General features: G+C 36.0%; 1 protein-coding gene across 4 annotated transcripts in view; it reads left to right on the top strand.

Annotated features, from left to right (window-relative positions):
• Cse1 (chromosome segregation 1) overlaps positions 1-23,199 on the top strand; it is a 57,757-nt gene that overhangs the window by 18,055 nt on the left and 16,503 nt on the right. For all 4 annotated transcript variants that reach the window (XM_069820463.1, XM_069820462.1, XM_069820461.1 and 1 more), the window contains exons 9-15: positions 17-146; positions 1,405-1,568; positions 4,938-5,127; positions 8,938-9,136; positions 16,947-17,050; positions 17,257-17,413; positions 17,510-17,601. In XM_069820463.1, the coding sequence (XP_069676564.1) occupies positions 17-146; positions 1,405-1,568; positions 4,938-5,127; positions 8,938-9,136; positions 16,947-17,050; positions 17,257-17,413; positions 17,510-17,601 (1,036 nt within the window). The remainder of the gene's footprint in view (positions 1-16; positions 147-1,404; positions 1,569-4,937; positions 5,128-8,937; positions 9,137-16,946; positions 17,051-17,256; positions 17,414-17,509; positions 17,602-23,199) is intronic.

Genomic DNA, 23,199 nt, shown 5'->3' with positions numbered 1-23,199 from the left:
GGTTGATCTTTCACAGCTTGTAAGCAATGCTCTCCAGTTTCTGGCAACAGTTGCAGATCGTGCCCATTACCGATATCTGTTTGAGGACGTCAATGTTCTCAGCAGTATTTGTGAAAAAGTTATCATACCAAACATGGATTTCAGAGGTAATGAAATATTCTTTAATCCTTTTGTTTACTGTACATAAATGAAGAATCTTCATTGTCCAAAATTTCTCATCATACAGCATGATGTAAGCTTAATCATTACACATATTTACTCTGTTTTCTCTTGAAATGACAGTGTTTCAGAATATAAGTTAAATTTCACTACCAACTTCTTAGAATGTGTTGATTAGGAAGAAAAGTAATTTATTGTTCTTAGCTAAAACTGTGGGCTAAAGCAAGGAGATGCACTATCACCTTTACCTTTTAACTTTGCTCTAGAGTATGCCATTAGGAAAGTCCAGGATAACAGAGAGGGTTTGGAATTGAATGGGTTACATCAGCTGCTTGTCTATGCGGATGACATGAATATGTTAGGAGAAAATCCACAAACGATTAGGGAAAACACGGGAATTTTACTGGAAGCAAGTAAAGAGATAGGTTTGGAAGTAAATCCCGAAAAGACAAAGTATATGATTATGTCTTGTGACGAGAATATTGTACGAAATGGAAATATAAAAATTGGAAATTTATCTTTTGAAGAGGTGGAGAAGTTCAAATATCTGGGAGCAACAGTAACAAATATGATACTCGGGAGGAAATTAAACACAGAATAAATATGGGAAATGCCTGTTATTATTCGGTTGAGAAACTTTTATCATCCAGTCTGCTGTCGAAAAATCTGAAAGTTAGAATTTATAAAACAGTTATATTACCGGTTGTTCTGTATGGTTGTGAAACTTGGACTCTCACTTTGAGAGGGGAACAGAGATTAAGGGTGTTTGAGAATAAGGTGCTTAGGAAAATATTTGGGGCTAAGAGGGATGAAGTTACAGGAGAATGGAGAAAGTTACACAACACAGAACTGCACGCATTGTATTCTTCACCTGACATAATTAGGAACATTAAATCCAGACGTTTGAGATGGGCAGGGCATGTAGCACGTATGGGCGAATCCAGAAATGCATATAGAGTGTTAGTTGGGAGGCCGGAGGGAAGAGACCTTGGAAGAGACCTTTAGGGAGGCCGAGACGTAGATGGGAAGATAATATTAAAATGGATTTGAGGGAAGTGGGATATGATGATAGAGAATGGATTAATTTTGCTCAGGATAGGGACCAATGGCGGGCTTATGTGAGGGCGGCAATGAACCTCCAGGTTCCTTAAAAGCCAGTAAGTAAGTAAGCTAAAACTTACACTATGTGTTGATGTGATTGGGTTAAGCAGTACATTTTATTACATTATAGTGTCATGTTTTCAGCTTCAGATGAAGAGTTATTTGAGGACAATCCAGAGGAGTATATCTGTCGAGATATTGAGGGCTCTGATGTGGATACAAGACGAAGAGCAGCTTGTGATTTGGTCAAAGTTTTGTCACGATACTTTGAAGAGAGGATGACACAAGTCTTCAGTTCTTATGTTCAGGTATGTGTAGGTTTCTTTGTTATGTTCAGGGTCAGATTAATAGTGTAGAGACTGAACCAACTATAAGACGTCCCAAGAGAGGAAATATGGGAGTGAGAGTGCTAACTTCCCCTCCATAATCAAACTTTGTGATATATGTGTCACCTGAGATATTTAATTATTCCTACCATTTCTTTGCCAGCATGTACAACAAGTAGTCTTTTTTCATTTGACCATCTGGAAAATGAGACATGAATATAACTTGGTCTTATCCATGTACACTATACACCTACCCTACACTTGGCTGCATTTTTTCTCCCCCTACCCAAATATACATATCTTTTATAGTTTGTATCGTGTTTTTTCCATTAGGATATCGTTGTTCCTGTAAAATATAAAATTTTTCAGTAGGAAAAAAAAACACATTTATTCATCCTGTGGCAGCCGTACATAGGAGACTGTGAATTCTTACATTTTCGAAACAAAGAAATATAGTTACATATGGAGATTTTATTATTTGCTTTATCACTATTTAAGTTATTTAATAGAGCAAAAATCTGAAAATTGATAAATATGTCACATAGGAGTTATTGCAGGAACAACTACAATATGCTTGTTAGAGCTAGTTCTCTTTCAATTATAATCTAAAGTATGGAGTATTCTTTTCACACTGGTATTGGATCCTCTCTATTCCTGCACAAATTTTCGTCACTGTAGATTGGCATTTTGCTTCTAAAATATATATATATATATATATATATATATATATATATATATATATATATATATATATATATATATATATATTAACGTTATGATGAATGCAGAATGTGAATGAGGAATAGAATTGAGAACGTCAATAAATAATGAAAGTGTTGTGTTAGGGTTATAGAAATTCACACTATTTACAAAGAAGTCTGTAAGGCAATGTTTTCACGAGATTAGATTCACTGTTCATCGGATTTTTCGGAGTGAAAAATGGCAGCTGTACATTTCGAGACTGCTCCATGCAATGAATGAGGATGATTCAGATAGGCGACTTCAGTTTTGTGAGTTATTGTTGCATAAATGTGGAAGAAGGGAAGCTTTTCAAATTTCTTTGATCAGATGAAGCCACTTAGTGGTACAGTTAATTGACGTGACTGTGTGCACTGAGCCAAAGAAAAGCCACTTGTAAAGTAGAACGAACATTTAATCTACCATGGATAACAGAATGGTAGTCTGTCTTTCAGAGCATTGACAGGACCATTTTTCTTTGAATCAAGTGTCACAAGTGTTACCTATTTAACCATGTTGCAAGACAACATTACATCTTGCATTAATGGCCTGTATTGTAAGACGTAGTTTTGGTTGTTTTCTGTGCACCTGTTCTTTTCTATACCATTATTTTCCGGATATTAGCTGATAAAATAGATCAGTTTTATCAGAGTTAAAGATGTCACCTGGATTGTATTTTTTCGTAACATTTTAGTAGTGGGCCAAGAATTAGCATTACTAATGGGAGCAATTTTCTTCTCTGGCTATCATTTTAAAAGTAATCCCATGCCTGTCTTTAAAACGTTATAGCCAACAGTTGATTGCCTTGAAGTTTGAATCACCAAGTACAGTCAACTCCTGTTATAGTGAACCTCTACAGACCAGCTTATTTCGTTCACTATATCTGAGGTTCACTAAAACAGAAGTGTCTGCTTTTATACTACTGACATTGCTGTACATATAGTATTAATGCCCGTTTGGGTAAGACCACGTTCAATATCAGTGTTAATGTTTGCTGTATCTTCCAACTTAAACACTTTATGCTTCAACATCCTGATGTTCACAGTTCGAAACTTGAATCTGTTGTTGTTGTTGTTATTATTATTATTATTATTATTATTATTATCATTATCATCATCTAATGCCGGGCTTTGGCAACGGAGCCATTAGCGTTCTTGCTCTCCAATATTTCTCTGTGATGGCTCCATCAGGTAGAACTTCACAGGTTTGTATTTGTTGTATAGAGGGCAATTTGGATTTGTGTAAAGTCCTATTTTATTCAAGTGTTTGGCCAAATAATCGTGTTCTGTAAGCAGTCTGAATTTTGCTACTGCAGATTTACGTGGGATTTCTGGAATAATTTCTGGTTTTTTTATTAAAATGCTCCATTTTTTATCTTTGGCTTTGGTACATAGTGCTTGGTTTTGCTTGATTTTATATTTATTTTTAATTAGTCTTTTGATGGATGTAAAAGGTAGGCTTGTATTTGTATTCTGAATTAAATTGGATCCTTTTTTGGCAAGAAAGTCAGCAGTTTCATTTCCAGCAATTCCGCAATGTGCAGGTATCCATTGCAATTGAATTCTTTTCTGTAGTTTTTGAAGTTGTTGGATCATTTTGTGACATTCTTTAATTTGGATTGACATCATTTTATATGAATTTATTGCATATAATGCTGCTTTAGAATCAGAGAGAATGACAGATTTTGAAATTTATCTATTCTGTACAGTAGGTGTTGGAGTGAGGTATGAATAGCCATTATTTCCGCATCAAAATTTGTTGTATGATATCCTGCTGGTTGATAAAATGAGAATAACGCACATGTAATTCCTGATCCTGAGTTATTGATAGTAGACCCATCTGTGTAGATATGTAACCATTCTTCTGGTGGGTATCTATTGTTCACAGCTTCTAATGCTAATCTGGTCATGCAGGTAATAGGCATTGACCGATTTCGCACCTCTTCCCACTAGAGGTATGCTACTATGTACTCGGCCTTGGAATTTCCCCGGGTTCACTTTTACAAAGATGTGGGAGGAAGGATTGAGGACCATTATACTGTAATCCTTTTTGTATTTATCCTTTGGTCATCACTCTACTCCCTTTTACAAAAGAAAACACTTTTTCTTCCTATTCTTCTAATAACCTCTTTTAAAGTGGTCAGAACTAATCTTTCCTTTATCCTTCACTGCATACACTATTCTCTTTAACATGTTTCAAACTGTCCAGAAAGCTGAACAAATCCTTTGTCTTTCAGTGCACTTAAGGAGTAGAAGGTTTGAAATTTTATTGTGAACATATTTTTGGGCGTTTATAGGAGAAAGGGTTTCCTAAATTACCATTTTGGCCATTTTAAAATTACATTTTCATGGGAAAGTTTTAGGTTCACTATAACCAAAGTGAGGGTTCACTATAAACAGAAATATTAACATACTTTTTAATGTATGCAGGTCGGGACCAAGAGTTGGCTGTATATTGGTAAACTGAAGTAATTTCAAGTCCTTTTTGATATGGAATAAGCAGAAGAGGGCCTCTTATAGGAATATTCCCTTATCAATGCCACTTTCAGAAACATATTACCTCACCTATTGACCGAGCATGTAATAAATGAAAGATTTTGTTTTTTTTGGGCAGGTTATGCTTCAAAGCTATAAGGAGAACCCTATGCAGAATTGGCGAGGGAAGGACACGGTGTTGTATCTTGTGACTTCTCTGGCTTCAAAAGGACAGACTCAGCGGCATGGGATCACTCAGACAAGTCAGCTGGTCGACCTCAACTCTTTCGCAACAGAGCATATCCTACCAGAATTGCAAAAGGATGATGGTATGTCTGAGGTCTCTCTGAAATATAGGCACGTGGTTGTTTGTTGCATTGACCCCAGCGAACGACCATACTCATTTCATTAGTTCTCCATCAATACATGCAACATTTGAACAGTTTGTTGGTCCAATGCTTAGGACACTTGGCAATAAAGTCGTTCTTTTTTGAGGTACCACGTAACTCAGCCAATCACAATTGAACAATTGTCCAAGTCATTGTTATTGTATTAGTAACAAATTTCCCAATAAAGCTCACAGAATACAGAAATATTATTTTTTGTTTGTTCATACTGTCTTGAGTACCTAATATATTAAAAAATTGTGTCCACACCTGTGGCCTGGTTGAGGTTTTTTCCGGGGTTTTCCCTCATCCTAATATAAGTAAATGCTGGGTAACTAGTGGTGCTGGACCTCGGACTCATTTCACCGGCATTATCACCTTCATTTCATTCAGATGCTAAATAACCAGAGATGTTGATACAGCGTCATAAAATAACCCACTAAAAAAAAAAATTAAAAATTGTCTGACATAATATAATGTGATTTCTGCTTGTTTTTAATACTGATATATATATTTTTTTTTTTATATTTAGAGGGATGAATCTTTAATATTTTAGACTGAAACTTTTGTTACAATGGTTAAACTAAACATTTTCAACATACATTTAGGAGGATTTAAATTTGATTCGGAATTAATTTGAGAACATTACATAACACATAACTAATTGAGATTGTAAGAGGGCACAAAGCCTAAAATGGTAGAGAATGGTAATTACATGAAACATAAAAATGTAAACTCTCGTTTTTTCAAAATAGTTTTCCAGCATATGTAGATATGTACGTATGTATTTATTAACACTGCAATTGGATATACACTCGGTGACAGTGATATATAAAATACAGTAACTTTACAATAATTGCAGCAATAAAATTATAATAATTACAGTAATAAAATAACTGATAAAATAAACGTAAAATTAATTGTAACTATAAATAAATGCAATAAACCTAGGACTATAAATAAAGACTATGCTATAAATAATGCCTACTATAGGCAAAAATAAACCGAATTTACAAGTATTTCTATTAAACCCTAACTATTGTCAACTTAAGTAATTACATGACACAACTTAGATGATTACACTGCACCTACAATTAAATTCTCTTCAAAATCTGTGCTTCATTGGCTGGTCATGATAATATCTTTGAAAAATATTGAAGTGCAAGAGGTCAAATGACTTTATTGTCAAACGCCTGGCATTAGAAAACAACAACAACAATTAAATTCTCAGCCTAATCTTTTCAACCTGGCCTTAAATGTATTGATTTTGAGAGGACCACCCTGAAAGATTGCCACAGGTAAGCTGTTCCAATCTACTGTTGTGGGGTTAACAAAGGAAAATTTTGCCACAATTGTAAGTAAGCTGTTCCAATCTACTGTTGTGGGTTAACAAAGGAAAATTTTGTCACGACTGTTCTTTGTTTTCTGCATTTAAATTTCATAATATGATGAGCCCTCTCTACGTATGATGGTGTCACTAATCTAGCATTGATGTCAGCCCCATACCAGGTCAATTTGTCCAGCACAATGTCCAATACACAGAAAATTCACTACAAAAATGTCCACAACTGAAACCTCCAATCAAATAAGGCCACTAGTTAAAATGTCCAATATGCAGAAATGTCCATAAGTCAAAATGTCCAATGTACAGAAATCTCCAGAAGTCAAAATGTTCAATAGGCCTATATGATATGTACCAAGACGATTATTCGACATTCTTTTCAGAGAGATCCACCACAAAGATTCCCATTCCTATGTGGAATCCCTATGAAATAATGTTACAAGGTGGTCATAGAACCAATGAAGTAATGGCAGGTTTCCATTCTAAATACACTTCTACCAGCAACTAGAGATCTTCTATATTCCTTCTTAAAAGAACATCTTGGTTGGTTGTGCAGCCATTTCTGCACTTCTTTCACCACCAAGTCATTCTTTAAGTCAAATGGGAATAAATCTGTGTTATATGGAGGATATGGCAGCACTTCTTCAATAAGGGTAATCTGTGTCAAAACAGCCCATGAAAGCGAAGGCTGACCAGCTTACTACTGGCCTCATATCCACATGCCTCAGTAAAGGTGAACGATCATCCAACCAGTACCAATGTAATGTGTGGTCAGCACAATGATCTGCCAGCCATACCTATAGGCGGAGAGAGAACCATTTCCTTGGGGGAAGCAAAGCAAAACCACAGAATCCGCATATAATGGGGTTATAGGGGACATCATTTACCTCCCCCCGTTATAGCTTGACTGTGGTATAATATATCGGAATATGATTATACTGAATTACTGTAATGATATAAACATAGGAGCTGCCTGTCTAGCATTGAGAAAATAAGTAAAAGAAAAGTTTATTCAATAATTTTAAAAATATCATACTGTTTTATAAAGCTTATAAACTTGTGTATCTATCATTTATATGCCCTCTGCAGTATTGCCTAGATATCATATCATTTCCATTTTCTATTTTCAAGTTAAAAGTTTAGCCATACCAGACATTCACTGGCTCTCTCTTCTTAGACCATAGGTGGATGGTTCTGGTCACATCCGGTATTCTCCTTTCTTCCCTCTGTGAAACTTAAAAGCCAAGCTTTTAGTCGGTTCTTACCCTCTGCCAAATACCATGTGTCGCCCGCCAGATGGTAGCACTCTGCAGTGCGACTCTCAGACTAAGTTATTTCTGCTTCAACACGTGAGGGAGCGCTTATGGAAGCCTTCTCCCTCTCTTCTCAGCCTGTGTTGTCGCTAGTCACATGAGGGGTGGATCTATGACTGACTGTATAAAAAATAGTTTGAACGATGGGACAACTTACTGGACTGTATAAAAAATGGTTTGGACGATGAGACAACGTAGAGGACTCTCAACTCCCAAACAACTCGCATCTCACCTTCTCTTCGTCACCTCCTCTCTTCACCTCTGTAACATTCTTAACTTTAGCTTCCCACACTTACCCTGGCTTGCTCAACCCTTACTTCTTCCTTCAAATTCCTTCAGTTTACGAGCTCGATAATTGAAGTTACTTCTCGGCGGACGTCGTTAGTAGAAGGTAACACTAACCCCCCCTCCCCACAATCTTCGGCTCATCTTGTCCGTCACTCCCGTTTCCCCTCTCTCCCACTTCCTTCATAGGTCAGAGTCACGGGTTAAGTTGGCGAACTCGATAATTGAAAGTAGTTCTTGGCAGGCGTTAGTAGAAGGTAACACTAACTCCCCCCCCCCCCCATTGTCTGAATCCCGGGTCAAGTTTGCGAGCTCGATAACTGAAGGTAGGGCCATTTGTCTAATGAGGCCTTGGTAGTCGAGAACCTCCTCATCAACCCACTTCCCATCTCACAATTCTCCTGTCGACCAAGCTTTGTTTCACCTCTCTCCAGACACTCCCATTACCCCTCACTTCTTATATCTCCCGTCCTAGTATCAACTAGCTTCAATCAGAGACATAGGACCAAAAATTTCAATATTGGAGATTTTCTCATTTCCCTTGCCCACAACACAGTGGAGGAACTAATTGTTGAACTAAATAGCTCTCTCAGTCCCCCCACCACAAGCTTCGGTACGTCTTGTCCGTCACTCCCATTTACCCTCTCTTCTCTTACGACCACAGCAAGCAGAGGGATGTCAGCAGAGATTGGCACATGACAAAATTGATTAATCGCATACAAAACATTCTATAGATCTCTTTTACAGTAACAAATGTTCGTCATTACGAATAAAAATAAAACAATATGTAATTTTCTTTATGTTATCCAACAGTAAACACATTGCCAGTTCTGAAAGCAGATAGCATCAAGTACATCATGATTTTCCGGTCTGTGCTGCCACGAGAGATGGTCGTGGGTTCGATACCACAGCTGGTGCGCCACTTGAGTGCCACCAGCCAGGTGGTGCACACATATGCAGCCTGTGCTATTGAGAAGATATTGGTCATGAAGGCGTCAGATGGCACTGCTGTGTAAGTTTTAAGTAGGATAACATACAATCACAAACACACATTCTTTTTGACATATGAATAGATTTCCACCACTTTCGGTATGTTACTAACAATGACTTAAATTTTTTCCTGAAAGATATGCAATTACAACTGTACGTTCACTTTCATACTTGTCAGTTGATTAATTATAAGCTATTGTGAAGTAGTGCTGTGTACTGATAATGTTTTTTTCCAGATATAATGTAACAAAGTGCATTCGTGGAGACTAGATTTGTAAGCAGATTTTAACACTATAACACGTGTTTTATGTTCTGTGACAGCAAAAAGGCGGAGTAATTGTTGTTTTCTAATGCCAGGCATTTGACAATAAAGCCATTTGACCTCTTGCACTCCAATATTTTTCAAAGATATTATCATGACCAGCCACTGAAGCACAGATTTTGAGGTGTTCCGAATCCATTTCTTGGTTTGAGTTGCACAATGGGCAGTTAGGGGACTGATATATTCCAATTCTATGCAGGTGTTTGGCCAAACAATCATGGCCTGTTGCCAATCTAAATGCAGCTACAGACGATTTTCGTGGTAAATCGGGAATTAACTGTGGATTTTGATGCAGAGAGTTCCATTTTTTCCCTTGGGATTGAGTTATCAAATTTTGTTTGTTGAAGTCTAAGGCCGGGTGCACACAGAATCAGACGCGGCACGGTGCGATGCAACATTTTGTCTCGTGGTACTTGTCTCCCATTGATTTCTTATGATGTGGTGCACACAGAACCAGACGCGGCGCGACGGTCGCAAGCAGACACAAGGAGACATGAAGAGACAACATTGAATGACTGCTTGTTCATCACGAGGAGACTGTCTTATAGCTCCAGTGTACTGCGCATGCATTAGTAGTGGCTATCATTGCATTCTTTCATTATCTACAAAAAATACTATTGTTGTGTAGTGCACATAATCCATAATGGAGCTCGATGCGGATAAATTAGTTGATTTAGTACAGGAAAGATACATTCTATACAACTTTTGAAACAATATCACGAGAATAATGTGGTTTCTGAAAATATGTGAAAAATTGCAAATGAGATGAAAGCACCAGGTGAATAATAATTTATAATAATACTGCGTAACAAATGTTAATATTTTTTTGTGCTTGTTTTCTATATAATTTGAGCCTCCTGAATACGAATATGACAATAAAAATGGTACGGTTACGGTTTTTGAGAAATTTTGGAATTTATATCTATTCAAAATATTGTTTTATATAATTATTCACTGTTCAGAAGATTACATTTTTCTGCATTTTCTTTTACACTGGGCATCAGGTACATCACGAGCTAAAGTCCAACAATAGTCTGCGAGCATATTGGTACTCCATTGTCCTTGGTATCTTTTTTCCATAGTTGAAATGTCTTGATGGAAGCACTCATCATGCTCATCACTGAAATCGCACAATTCTCGGGAAAAAAAGTCAAGATGTGAGTGAAGGAAGTGAATTTTCAGGGAAATTTTACAACCCCTAGTTTAATACGCCAACAGTAAATTTTTCACTAGTTCTTCATAGTTCTCACTTCTACAGTTATCCAGAAAATTAATTCAACCTCCTTGAATGCAATCCAGAAGGCTGTCTCTTTTCCTTCCAGCAAAGATTCTAAGTGATTGTCCATTATTTCTCTAATTTGTGGTCCATTGAGAACTCCCTCTTTTATTTTTGAATCACTAATAGCAGGAAATGTTTAAGGAATGCGCGCTGGTCCGAGTCCTCATGGGGGAAGAAATTTTCTCATGAAATTTCGCCAGTGTATGGGACCGGTGCCCACCTAACATTGTGATGCACTTGGGAAGCTACGATAGGTAGCGAAAGCCAGATATAACGACTGGGGGGATCATTGTGCTAACCACACAATACTTCCATTCTAGTTGGATGATCGTCCACCTCTGTTTTGGCATGTGGACGTGAGGCCAGCAGCCGGCTGGTTGGTCTGGGCTCTTCACGGGGTGTAGCGCCACGGATTATTAATAGCAGGAAATTTTTCCTGGATATTTTTAAATGCTTCAGTTTTATAATTTATCCCTTTAACAAAATTCTTCATTAACCCTAACTTATTGTGTAAAAGGGGTAAAATTACTTCGCTTTGAGGTACAAGGGATTGATATATAATATTTTTCTTTCTTGGCTCTAGTGATTGTCGTTTTATTTTATAATGCTTATCTCGAGCGCGAGTCCACACCTGTGGAGTAACGGTCAGCGCGTCTGGCCGCGAAACCAGGTGGCCCGGGTTCGAATCCCGGTCAGGGCAAGTTACCTGATTGAGGTTTTTTCCGGGGTTTTCCCTCAACCCAATACGAGCAAATGCTGGGTAACTTTCGGTGCTAGACCCCCCGGACTCATTTCACTGGCATTATCACCTTCATTTCATTCAGGCGCTAAATAACCTAGATGTTGATACAGCGTCGTAAAATAACCCAATAAAATAAAATATCTCGAGCGCGACTGTCCAATTCGTAGAGAAAGCAGCAAAATTTTGTGTAGCCTAATTGCATTCCAAAAAGCAATGCTACAACCTTCAAATCCGCACATATAAACCATTCGTACTTTGAATATTATCATTAAAGTACACTTTAAAGAAATACACGTCTTAGACAGAATACTAACACCATAGAAATATCCTGGTAAACCAAAGCGTTTTTCATACGGCGAACCTGTTTCTTCCCCTCCAAATGTAACCAAAAAGGGCAATAAAACAATTTCCGCTTCTAGAAGTGGTTTTGTCATGGTGATATTTTGAAAAATATAAACTACAGTAATGTAATTAAAGCTCACTGTGAAAGAAATGCACATCTCAAGTAAAATCAGGTAAACTCAAGTGAATTTATACCGCGAACCTGTTTCACTCCCTTGAAATAGACTCTTAGAAGGGCAATAAAATAATTTCCATTTCTACAAGTGCTTCTAACATGATGCCCTACTTATACTAATATTGTTTTCACATAATGTGTCTTCACATTTGTGAAACAAAATAGTTACACACGAAATACGGTGACTTTTTAAATAAAATGCATACAAAATTAATTATGTTGTGCATCTCGAAAACCCGAAGTGATGGAACATTTTGCTTGTTATTTTTTAATTCAGGAGGTCAAAATTAGTAAGAATTTGTTAGTTTTATGTCTGGCTCAAAATGACTGTTGACCAGTGTAATTTGTAGTAAGCCTAATTCTCTGCTCTATACTATCACTCATTATTGATTTTATATATTATTTTTCTTTATTGTGAGTTGTGAAGTAGTCATAAACATAAAAAATGACGTTTGTGCAATACATTTTAATTTTAAGACTCTTTCAATCATACAGATTTTTAGGAGCTTGCGTCCTTAGGAAATAATAAGCAAATACAATAGAATTTTTCATATAGACAGTCCTCTATTATTGACGCCATTTTCTAGCCTAGGCCAGTTTTCCAATCCCACAGCTAGCAAACCAGTTGTCGCGAGCAGACAGTTTTAAGCTGTCGCGAGGCATTGTAAAGCAAAACGTAGTGTCACGCCGCGCCGTGTCACGTCGCGTCTGATTCTGTGTGCACCCGGCCTGAATATGTAGATTTAATAAATCTCTTCACAGAGTAATACGTAGATTTAGTAACAGATCTGTAAGTAGCAGTGCTGCCCTTCTTTGCTAAAGCATCCTCATTCTCGTTTCCCAGGATTCCACAATGGGATGGTATCCATTGGAATACAATTCTTTTATTGAGTGATATTAATTGAGAGCGCATTTTAGATATTTCTGCTGTTTGAGATGAAAGTGTATGTTTAGAGACGATTGATAGAATAGCTGCTTTGGAGTCTGACAATATAATTGCATTCCTAAATTTATTGATGTGGCATAGAAGATTCCTGAGACATTCACTTATTGCAATGATTTCACCATCAAAACTTGTTCCATATCCAAGAGATCTATAAAGTGAGAAGAGACAGCACGTAACACCTGCACCGGCACCTTGTTCTCTGGGGCGGAGTAATTGTTCGAAGTGACAACCCCTGACAATTTTGCAAATCTTATAGTGCTATACCTGAAATCTCTAATGATGCTTACAAAGATGTATGACATCAAAAAGACAATCAGTTCACAAATGACGATCAAAGTGTCGCTTACTGTCAAGCAGATATTTCAAATTTAGTGCCCTCTTGCGAGGAACTGAGGATTTACTGACTGTAGATTTTCTGTCCCAAACTATTTGTATTGTAATAACATGTTTTCACTCCTCTAAATCATCTTCTATATTTGTAATTTTCAGAAACAAAACATTTTCTTATTCTTATTCCTGGTTTGTGATTAAGGATTGTCTGTGTACCAAATCCTCAGTATTTTTCGTAATTTGCCGTCTGTGGACATAGTTTTAAATTCCATTACTATTTGCTGTTCTTCAGAGTACAATAGACTCATTAATCCGAATTCCAAGGAACTGAAAAAGAGTCAGTTTGGCTTAACGAAGTTCGACCTAACACGGTTTTGGTAAACATAACTCCCTATCATTTAAAACGATAGAATAAGTTTATTCAATTGATTCCTGTCACTGTGGGTAGTCAGAATTTCAGGGTTGTTTCATAAACACTGTGCAACATACCATATCAATAAATAAATACTTATACAATATTTATTTCTGCCTTGTAAACATAACGTTGCTAACAGTTGGTGCCTGCTACCCCACATCTTTGGATATAACAACTCTCCGTGTCTCTCTATTTTTCAAGACACAATCTGTTACAAATGTTCCATCCTATCTTCGAAGCATGAAGACTTGTAACATAATGGCAATTAACTCCACTTATAGTTTTCTTGTAATAACTTACAGGAACTAATTCTTCTTTGTATATGCTGTCACTATTTTACAATTCTATTTTATATGTAATACAATTTGCTATCTGTAATTTTATTAACTCATGTTTTGTAATATCGCCAAATGTTGTTCATGCACAGCTCAAGTTCCTTCCTCACATGCAAGTAATTTATTGATTAACTCAATTATATCCTGCCAACACGTAGTTTATTTAATACCACATACATGTTGTTATTTTATTGTTATAATTGTTATTGTCTCATGTTTTTAATCTATTTTAACTATTGATATACATATAAACTACAGTCACCTATTATGTACATCCTTTAGGAAACATATATTCCACTGTTTATTTAATTTTATATAGTGTATTCCGTAGGTTTAACATACTTGATCTGAAGATGGCTCCTTTGAGCCAAAAACGTTTATTTCATAATATGTGCTAATAACATTTATGTATTTAACCATAATTGTATATGATAAGTTTTGACAGTTCTAACAATAAATTTGTATATTGAGGCACAGCTTATTGGACTCAAAATGGTTTTCAAATCAGCATTTTAGGTTTTAAATTTCAATAAAATATATATTACGGGAAATATCATCCATAACTGATATTTAACCCTTGCAGTGAATTTCGGTGAATTCCAGAGGGCTTAATTAGTCAGATCCATGCTGGGGCCCCCTGCAAAAGAGAGAGAGGTTTGCGGAAAGCAACAGGAAGCTACCACATTTATCTTTCACAAGAAAAACTGCAAACATGGCATTATGAGTCTTTCTGTGGTAAAAGATTCTGGATGTAAACTATCATATGAGAAAAAAAAAAGAGGAAGGCAGAAAATAGAAAAGATTGGAGAAAGCTGAATTTGCAGTGAAAGACCTGCCCTTGGGCAGAACACTAAATGAATGAATGATGTCATCCCTTAACACTATCACATTGATGTTACTTCATACAGACTTATTGAATCCATTATATTTTTCGTATAGAACTTCTACAGTTAAGCTTATTAAATACTGTAAAATTCAATAAACACTGAATTACGTCTTTTGCTGGGGTGCCATTTTAGTTTTCCGACTTCAACGTTGAAATTAACTCCTAGATACCTTTGTCACACGGATAGTGGACCTACAGAATGCTGAAATCATGTACAAATATAAAAAAACCTCATTTACTACATTACTTACTTACTTACTTACAAATGGCTTTTAAGGAACCCGAAGGTTCATTGCCGCCCTCACATAAGCCCGCCATCGGTCCCTAGCCTGTGCAAGATTAATCCAGTCTCTATCATCATATCCCACCTCCCTCAAATCCATTTTAATATTATCCTCCCATCTACGTCTCGGCCTCCCCAAAGGTCTTTTTCCCTCCGGTCTCCCAACTAACACTCTATATGCATTTCTTGATTCGCCCATACATGCTACATTCCCTGCCCATCTCAAACGTCTGGATTTAATGTTCCTAATTATGACAGGTGAAGTATACAATGCATTCAGTTCTGCGTTGTGTAACTTTCTCCATTCTCCTGTAACTTCATCCCGCTTAGCCCCAAATATTTTCCTAAGCACCTTATTCTCAAACACCCTTAACCTATGTTCCTCTCTCAAAGTGAGAGTCCAAGTTTCACAACCATCCAGAACAACCGGTAATATAACTGTTTTATAAATTCTAACTTTCAGATTTTTGGATAGCAGACTAGATGATAAAAGGTTCTCAACCGAATAATAACACGCATTTCCCATATTTATTCTGTGTTTAATTTCCTCCCGAGTGTCATTTATATTTGTTACTGTTGCTCCAAGATATTTGAATTTTTCCACCCCTTTGAAGGATAAATCTCCAATTTTTATATTTCCATTTCGTACAATATTCTGGTCACCAGACATAATCATATACTTTGTCTTTTCGGGATTTACTTCCAAACCGATCGCTTTACTTGCTTCAAGTAAAATTTCCGTGTTTTCCCTAATCGTTTGTGTATTTTCTCCTAACATATTCACGTCATCCACATAGACAAGAAGCTGATGTAACCCGTTCAATTCCAAACCCTGCCTGTTATCCTGAACTTTCCTAATGGCATATTCTAAAGCGAAGTTAAAAAGTAAAGGTGATAGTGCATCTCCCTGCTTTAGCCCGCAGTGAATTGGAAAAGCATCAGATAGAAACTGACCTATACGGACTCTGCTGTATGTTTCATTGAGACACATTTTAATTAATCGAACTAGTTTCTTGGGAATACCAAATTCAATAAGAATATCATATAATACTTCCCTCTTAACCGAGTCATATGCCTTTTTGAAATCTATGAATAACTGATGTACTGTACCCTTATACTCCCATTTTTTCTCCATTATCTGTCGAATACAAAAAATCTGATCAATAGTCGATCTATTACGCCTAAAACCGCACTGATGATCCCCAATAATTTCATCTACGTATGGAGTTAAATCTTCTCAAAAGAATATTGGACAAAATTTTGTACGTCGTCAACAAAAGTGATATTCCTCGAAAGTTACCACAGTTGGTTTTGTCCCCCTTCTTAAAAATAGGTACAATTATTGTTCTGGTACAATTTCCTGTTCCCAAATAGCAAGTACAAGTTTATAAATTTCGCTATATAATGCACTTCCACCCTCTTGTATTAATTCTGCTTTATGATGACTAAAAGTAATAGACCACCACTCTAGGCCCAAACAATCAAACTCATCTGTGATTCAACTCTTCAGTAATAATTGTAGAGACTGTGAATCCCTGAACTCCTTATCAGGCTGTGTGACTCACATAACAGAGCAACCAGCTTATGACTGGATAATTGAATTTCATGGCATTAAAATAATAGTGAATGACCGTTAGTAGAAACGATGATAATTAAGGTTCTAGTGTTTATAAACTTGAAAGCAGATAAGTTTGTTTTTCTAATGTATTTTCAAATTACATGTTTGTTTTTAAATCTCAATATTTTGTAAGTCTGGAAATTTTTCTTTCTGTTGTAGAGTGAAAAGTGAAGAATTGGTTCCCATTGCACCAGATCTTTTGAACAACTTATTCAGAACAATGACTATGCATGGCTCCCAAGAAAATGAATATGTTATGAAAGGTACTGTGATCATCCGTTTACCTTAACGACATTTTTTATTACCCTGGAAATATTTATCAATGCAGAGTTCAAGTTAAAGCCTCGTCTATGTAATTCAACTTAATGCTGTTAATGCATAAACTTTTAGATTTACTTCATTGTGTGCAGATTTCGTAGTGACCTTGCATTGAGACATTAATTCAGTGTTTGCTTTTTCTCTGTTTCAGCTGTAATGCGTAGTTTTTCAGCTCTGCAAGCTCGTGTAATTCCATTTCTTAGTGAATTACTACCTAAATTAACAGAAAAATTGGCAATCGTGTCCAGAAATCCAAGTCGCCCACATTTTAACCATTACCTCTTCGAAACTCTTAGCATTTCTATCAAGTGAGTTTCTTTGACATACAGTTTTAAAAAATAATTGTATAATTGAGGTTTGTGTATGAGCTTGTTCTCTTATATTACTTACTCTTCATTTTGCAGAATTGTATGTACAGCTGATGCAAATGCTGTAAGCTCATTTGAGGAAGCTTTATTTCCAATCTTCCAAGGCATACTTCAACAAGACGTTCAAGGTACATACATTCTTTAGTTGTGTATCATTATTATATATGAGTGTGGATTTCTTCATTTTTAATGTAAAAGCATGCAAAATGTTTTCGCCATTCCTTATTTCGTAAGTTGGTGCCACTGTGAGCTTTCAGTGCTTTCGGGATATCAATATGATAGAAAATATTTGTATAGGCACCCAGATTAATGGTTTATAGTTTTTATGTTGGCTTTTGCAACATGAGGTGCCTGTTTAGACGTAATTTTATTCTCTCTCTACTGATCAAATATAGAATTATTAGTTTTCTGGATACTCTGCTCTAACCTAAAATGAATATTTAAACTACCACAGTAAAAATACTAAAAAAAAAACAGGACTTCAAGCTGAATTACCGACCAATTCCTCATTCAAATTTTCCTCTTCAGGCCATCTGATGAGAGAGATTTCCACCATATTTTGTCGAAACTCTCTTTGAAAATTTGTACACAGTTAAATACTGTAAATAAGAAGTGATCTAAAAAATGTAACTGCCAGTAATACAAACTGTAAGAAATATAGAAATGGTTGAGGAGCATAATCAAAAGTACTGTCATCCCAAAACGATGATGCATTCATTATTCATGAGAAAAGTTAGAGTTGTTTTACAGGTTATTAAGACAATTTTACTGTTGCTGTCCACATAAGAACTGTTCTCCAATGTGTGTATACATTTTCGCACAAGCATTATTATAAGGCTTCTTTGATAGAAGAAGGAACAGAGGAAGCATTTTAAAAAGCTTTCTGTAAATTTCCTGCCTGAACAGATGAATTTCAGGGGGGGGGAAATACATTCTCAAAATTATTATTTTCTTTAATTTCGGCCCTGATCAACTTTCAAGGGTTTTGTATGTAAATCACCAGTTGCCTTTCTTTTCAATGCTGTACGATTTCTTGTTTAATTTATTAGTTATGATGAAATATTTTAAAATATACGTGAAACTAAAAGAGCATTTGTTTATAAAATATCATGTAAAAATACACACTTAATTAGATCTTTAAAAGAGCATTGTTTAAAATAAATTTGCTAAAATGCTTTGAAGCCATGATAATTCCAAAACTACTATAAGAAGAAAAAAACATGCCCTACTATACACTAACACTAAGACTAAACAAAGGCACTCTTTGCCTACGAGATTGGCTGTAGTGGGGTACACCATGCAGCGGTGCCAAACAAGCATGTTGAATTCTGAACATGCCAACACTAAAAGAATTAGTGAAATGAAATGAAACCTTTGTCCCAAGGGTAAAAAGAGATGAAATGAACTGCAAAAAGAAAAATTTACATCTTATTGTACGTATCAGCACAATAAGCAATATGTGGTGTGAAAGATAAATTCGAAAGATTTTTTTGACAGTACTGACATAACGTGATAGTGCATTGTGCATGTGCATAACTGCACTGTTGCCGAGAAAGTATATGCTGCATTTGTATTCAAGGGGACTCAACAGCAAATGGATTACTGTTTGCTTTAGTTGGGTACCTATTTAGTCCAATGAGAAGTTTTGTTTCATTCAACTAATTATAAGTAATAATATATTAAAGTTTTGTTACCGTATGTGTTATAGCCAATTTTTTTTATTTAAAAAAAAAATTTCAAACCACCCCCCAGAACCAAATTCTGGCTGCCCCACTGATTATGAAACTGTAATTCTCAAATCAGGATAATTAATAAACTGGCCGCAAGAATTTTTTGAAAATGTTGAAGATTTCTGAAAGGTCATTAAAACTGTGTTAACATGAGGTGACCAGTATAGCATATTGGAACAGACATATTCGAAGAAAATCTAACCAGCCTCCAGGTCTATTCTACCTTTATGAAACATATACCAATACTGACATTTCACATACACGTAATGATGCCTTGGGTGGTCAGTTGGTTACTTCTGGACAGAGGATACACGGGTTTGATCCCAGCTGATGGTGATAGAATTTTAGGCGAACAAAATTCTAAGTGCGACTTCCATCAGATGAGAAATAAAGACATTGGCCCCACTTAGTAGATTTACTAAATTATGGCTCCTACATTTATTAATGAAGCTCGATAAATAAAAAATTCATTTTCAGGTCTGCCATTACACTGTTTCAAACTCTTGATAGAAGATGTCATCTTGATTACAATAAGGAAGACTGATGGAGAAAAGCACTAGTAATAATATTTTGTTTAATAATGCTTCCGACTGCAGTGGTCATTCATCATTGAAATTCAGTGTGAGTGAGAAATGGCCAATGAATCTTGCCTTGAGCTCGTATCTATTTACATGTTGTAATTCCATGATGCAGGCTTTATTTCTTCCCTGGAGGAAGATGCTAAGTACAGTAAAACCCCGATAAGACACTGTTCAAGGGACCATGTGTAAAACGCGTATTAATAACCGGGACCTCGTATTAGTGGGTATACTAATTTTGACTTATATACAGTATCTGTTAGCATTTTTCTTTGTTGAAATACATGATTTATGAAAGGTAATACAGTATTAAAGCCATTTATTGTTGTTTGCCGTGTGCATGTTCTCCAAGTCCTCATGTTTACCACACTTCAGTTTCTGCGATTACATCCTCCCGACGGCGCAGCTGTAGTGATGGAGTCGCGATTTTTTATTATCATTCTTAATATCGATGATGGGATTCCTAATGAATCAGAGAGTTGTTTCTGAGTAAGAGTACTGGTCTCGTCGTACTTTCGTAAGATTTCCAATTTTTCCGTCACAGAAAGGGCTTTTCGTTTAACACTCATTGAAATCACATTCACAGACACTTCAATACACTGAAGGACAACAAACTGCCCAGCAAAAATTTCCAGAATTTTATTACAGCCAAGTGAGGAATGTTGTTTGAGAGAGAGAGTTAACAAGAGGGTGAGATATTGTAACTGTATGTAGGCTTTAAGCACGCAGGTAAGGAGTCGAATAAGAGAGCGTAACAAGATGGAGGAGTATACTAAGGTATGAAGTATGAAGGTTTAAATGCGCAGGTAAAGGGTCGAATACCAATACTTTTCAGATTAATGGCACCAGTGAGTTCAATGACCAAGATGTTTCATTGCTGTTACAGTACATTGCTGAAAATTACATCGAAAATATTCCACAAAAACAGCATATTATGCGGGACTTAAGTGCAACAAACGGGGTATTTTATAAAGGCGTTATATATGCAATGTGCAGCGTCCGGACAAAAATAGCGTATTACACGGGATAGCATAATAAGTGGGCACATCTTATCGAGGTTTTACTGTATTTTTATTGCTCTTTGAAATCCATTGACCTCGACTGGATTGAAACGCTACCCTAAATGCAATGGCCAGCATGGTAAACACTAGACCACCAAGAACGAATGGAGAAAAGTAGAAACTCATTGAATCATAATCTCTCTGATCCCTAACCATCTTGCTGACATACAAGGACAAGGTGCACAAACTGAAAATGCATATCATTTAAGGCAACAGTAACTGAGAAAAGCCAGTGACTAAATTGTTGCATGCTCGACACTAAGAGTTAGTTAGTTAATTGGGTTTAAAAAGGGTGCGTCAGCTACTATGACTATTTGCACCCTTATCTAAAATTCTTCATAAAACAGAAACACAATACAACAGCGATGGGGAATGGGGATGGAACGAACATAAGCAGCAACTTACTCCACATCTAAAACAGCAAGGTCAGGCATATTTCGTTTGCTTGTTTACAAGGTGAATCCAAAGCTGTGCAGTGACGTAACCCAGTAGAAATGCGATGTAATAGTTGCGTTGTTATACTCCTAACCTAAATTAATAGGGTGCTGATAAATGTTAATAGGACGAAACAAGCATTTATATTTGAGAAATTAAAATGTATTTACATAAATAGAACGAAAATAATAATTGTGTTACTTCATTCGGTAAACAGATCAAATGAGTAATGAACAAAGTAAATAGAATGCAAATACTTTTCTTGCAACAGGTGAACTGATAGCACGAATAATTAACAAATATATAAATAATGTTACAAAAGAAACAACAATATAATAATAATAATAATAATAATAATAATACTTCATTGCCAGAACAAAGATACATATTGATTTTTTTTAACATAAAACACTCCAGCAGCCCCAGACAGAGTAAGTTACATACTTGTGCTCAGGGAGTATTCCATATAATGTTAAGACATTTTTATTAAATAACAGAGTAAAAAGTAAAAAAGAAGAAGAGAAAAAACACAGAACTTTAAATTTTCTCCGTTAACAGCAATTATTTAATTGATTTTTTTAAAATAAGCGGCATTAGCAAATTGTATGTTTAGGAATTTAGCTATTATCATGTTATAAAACCTGGAGCCGAAGTTGTTACTCCCTTCCGAGAACACCTAAATTTCTCGACTATATGTTTTGAGAAAAGATAACTAACACGAGTATGTTAGTTGCTAAACAAACTGAAGCTGGCTCGTCTTTAGTTTTTTAATGAATGTTTTAATAATTCGAAGGTGCTCGTGTAAGGGGGGTTAAGTCAAATTGCAAGGTTTGTAAACTTCTCTCCTTTGGTACTGAACAAAACCCCTTTGTCACAAAATATGGAGCACTGTAACTGCATCATAGATGGAAGAATGACCTAACCCGTTTAACATAAGAGAAAAGTAATTGTGGATAGTTCAAATCTGTACTTATTCCAGTGTAGCCAAAACAACTTAACCCCCTTTACACGAGCACCCGCGAATTGTTCCAATTTCTGGTCCTATTTAAAAAGGACATAAATTGGCGTTTAATCTGTAATACGACTACATAAAACCGTCACAATACTGTAATATCAGGATTTCTGTTACAACAATGTCACCACGATGAAAATACAAATTCATATATTTATCTGCCAAATTCTTCTCACTATAATTCTGTTCATGGAGGGATTTAAAATGCCGGAACACTAAACAAGGAGTAGAATACCTCCTTGTTGCACAACGAACACAATGCTTTGTTGTTTCGAGGAACACAAATGTACTTATATTCCCATTCGTCTTTGTAAATGTATCTTTTTACTTCGCTGTGGGACATGATTCCACCACTGATACTCGCAGACTTGTGGTCGCGATTTGGATGGAAACAGATATAGAAATGAGTAGTCTGCTAGCTAGCGGTGGGAGGGGTTCAGCTATGATTGAGGGGAAGGGAACACACTGTGCTACTTTTCCCCATCGCTGCAATACAATAATCAGAATGCTTAAAAGAACTAAAAAGCATTGTCACGATTTCGACACTAGGAACCAGAACATGTATGTAATCTTGTTTTTGAATGACATTTAATCTAAAACTTGATCATTATATAATCCTCAGTAATCAAGTGATTACCGTATGTGTCATTGGATTCAGTGTTTGCAGGCAGGTTCAATCCTGACTAATGGTGATGGATTCTTAGGCACAAAAATTCAAATTGAGATTTCCATGGATAAAAAAGGAAAATCCTGTCTTCCACTTGATCTTTAATATTGTGTCTTTAGTGAAATATGAGAGCCTTAAAATCTTAGGACTTACATTCCATCTGTTTCTGTAGTCTATACAAGTTAGTTTCTGAGGAGAAATAAAAAGGATTGATAAAGTAAAATCTCGTTGTAACACTGGTTT

This window comes from Periplaneta americana, chromosome 3, assembly GCF_040183065.1.
Source record: "Periplaneta americana isolate PAMFEO1 chromosome 3, P.americana_PAMFEO1_priV1, whole genome shotgun sequence".
Lineage (NCBI taxonomy): Eukaryota > Metazoa > Arthropoda > Insecta > Blattodea > Blattidae > Periplaneta > Periplaneta americana.
Note: the sequence above shows the minus strand (reverse complement) of the source record. Positions and strands in the feature narration are given on the sequence as shown.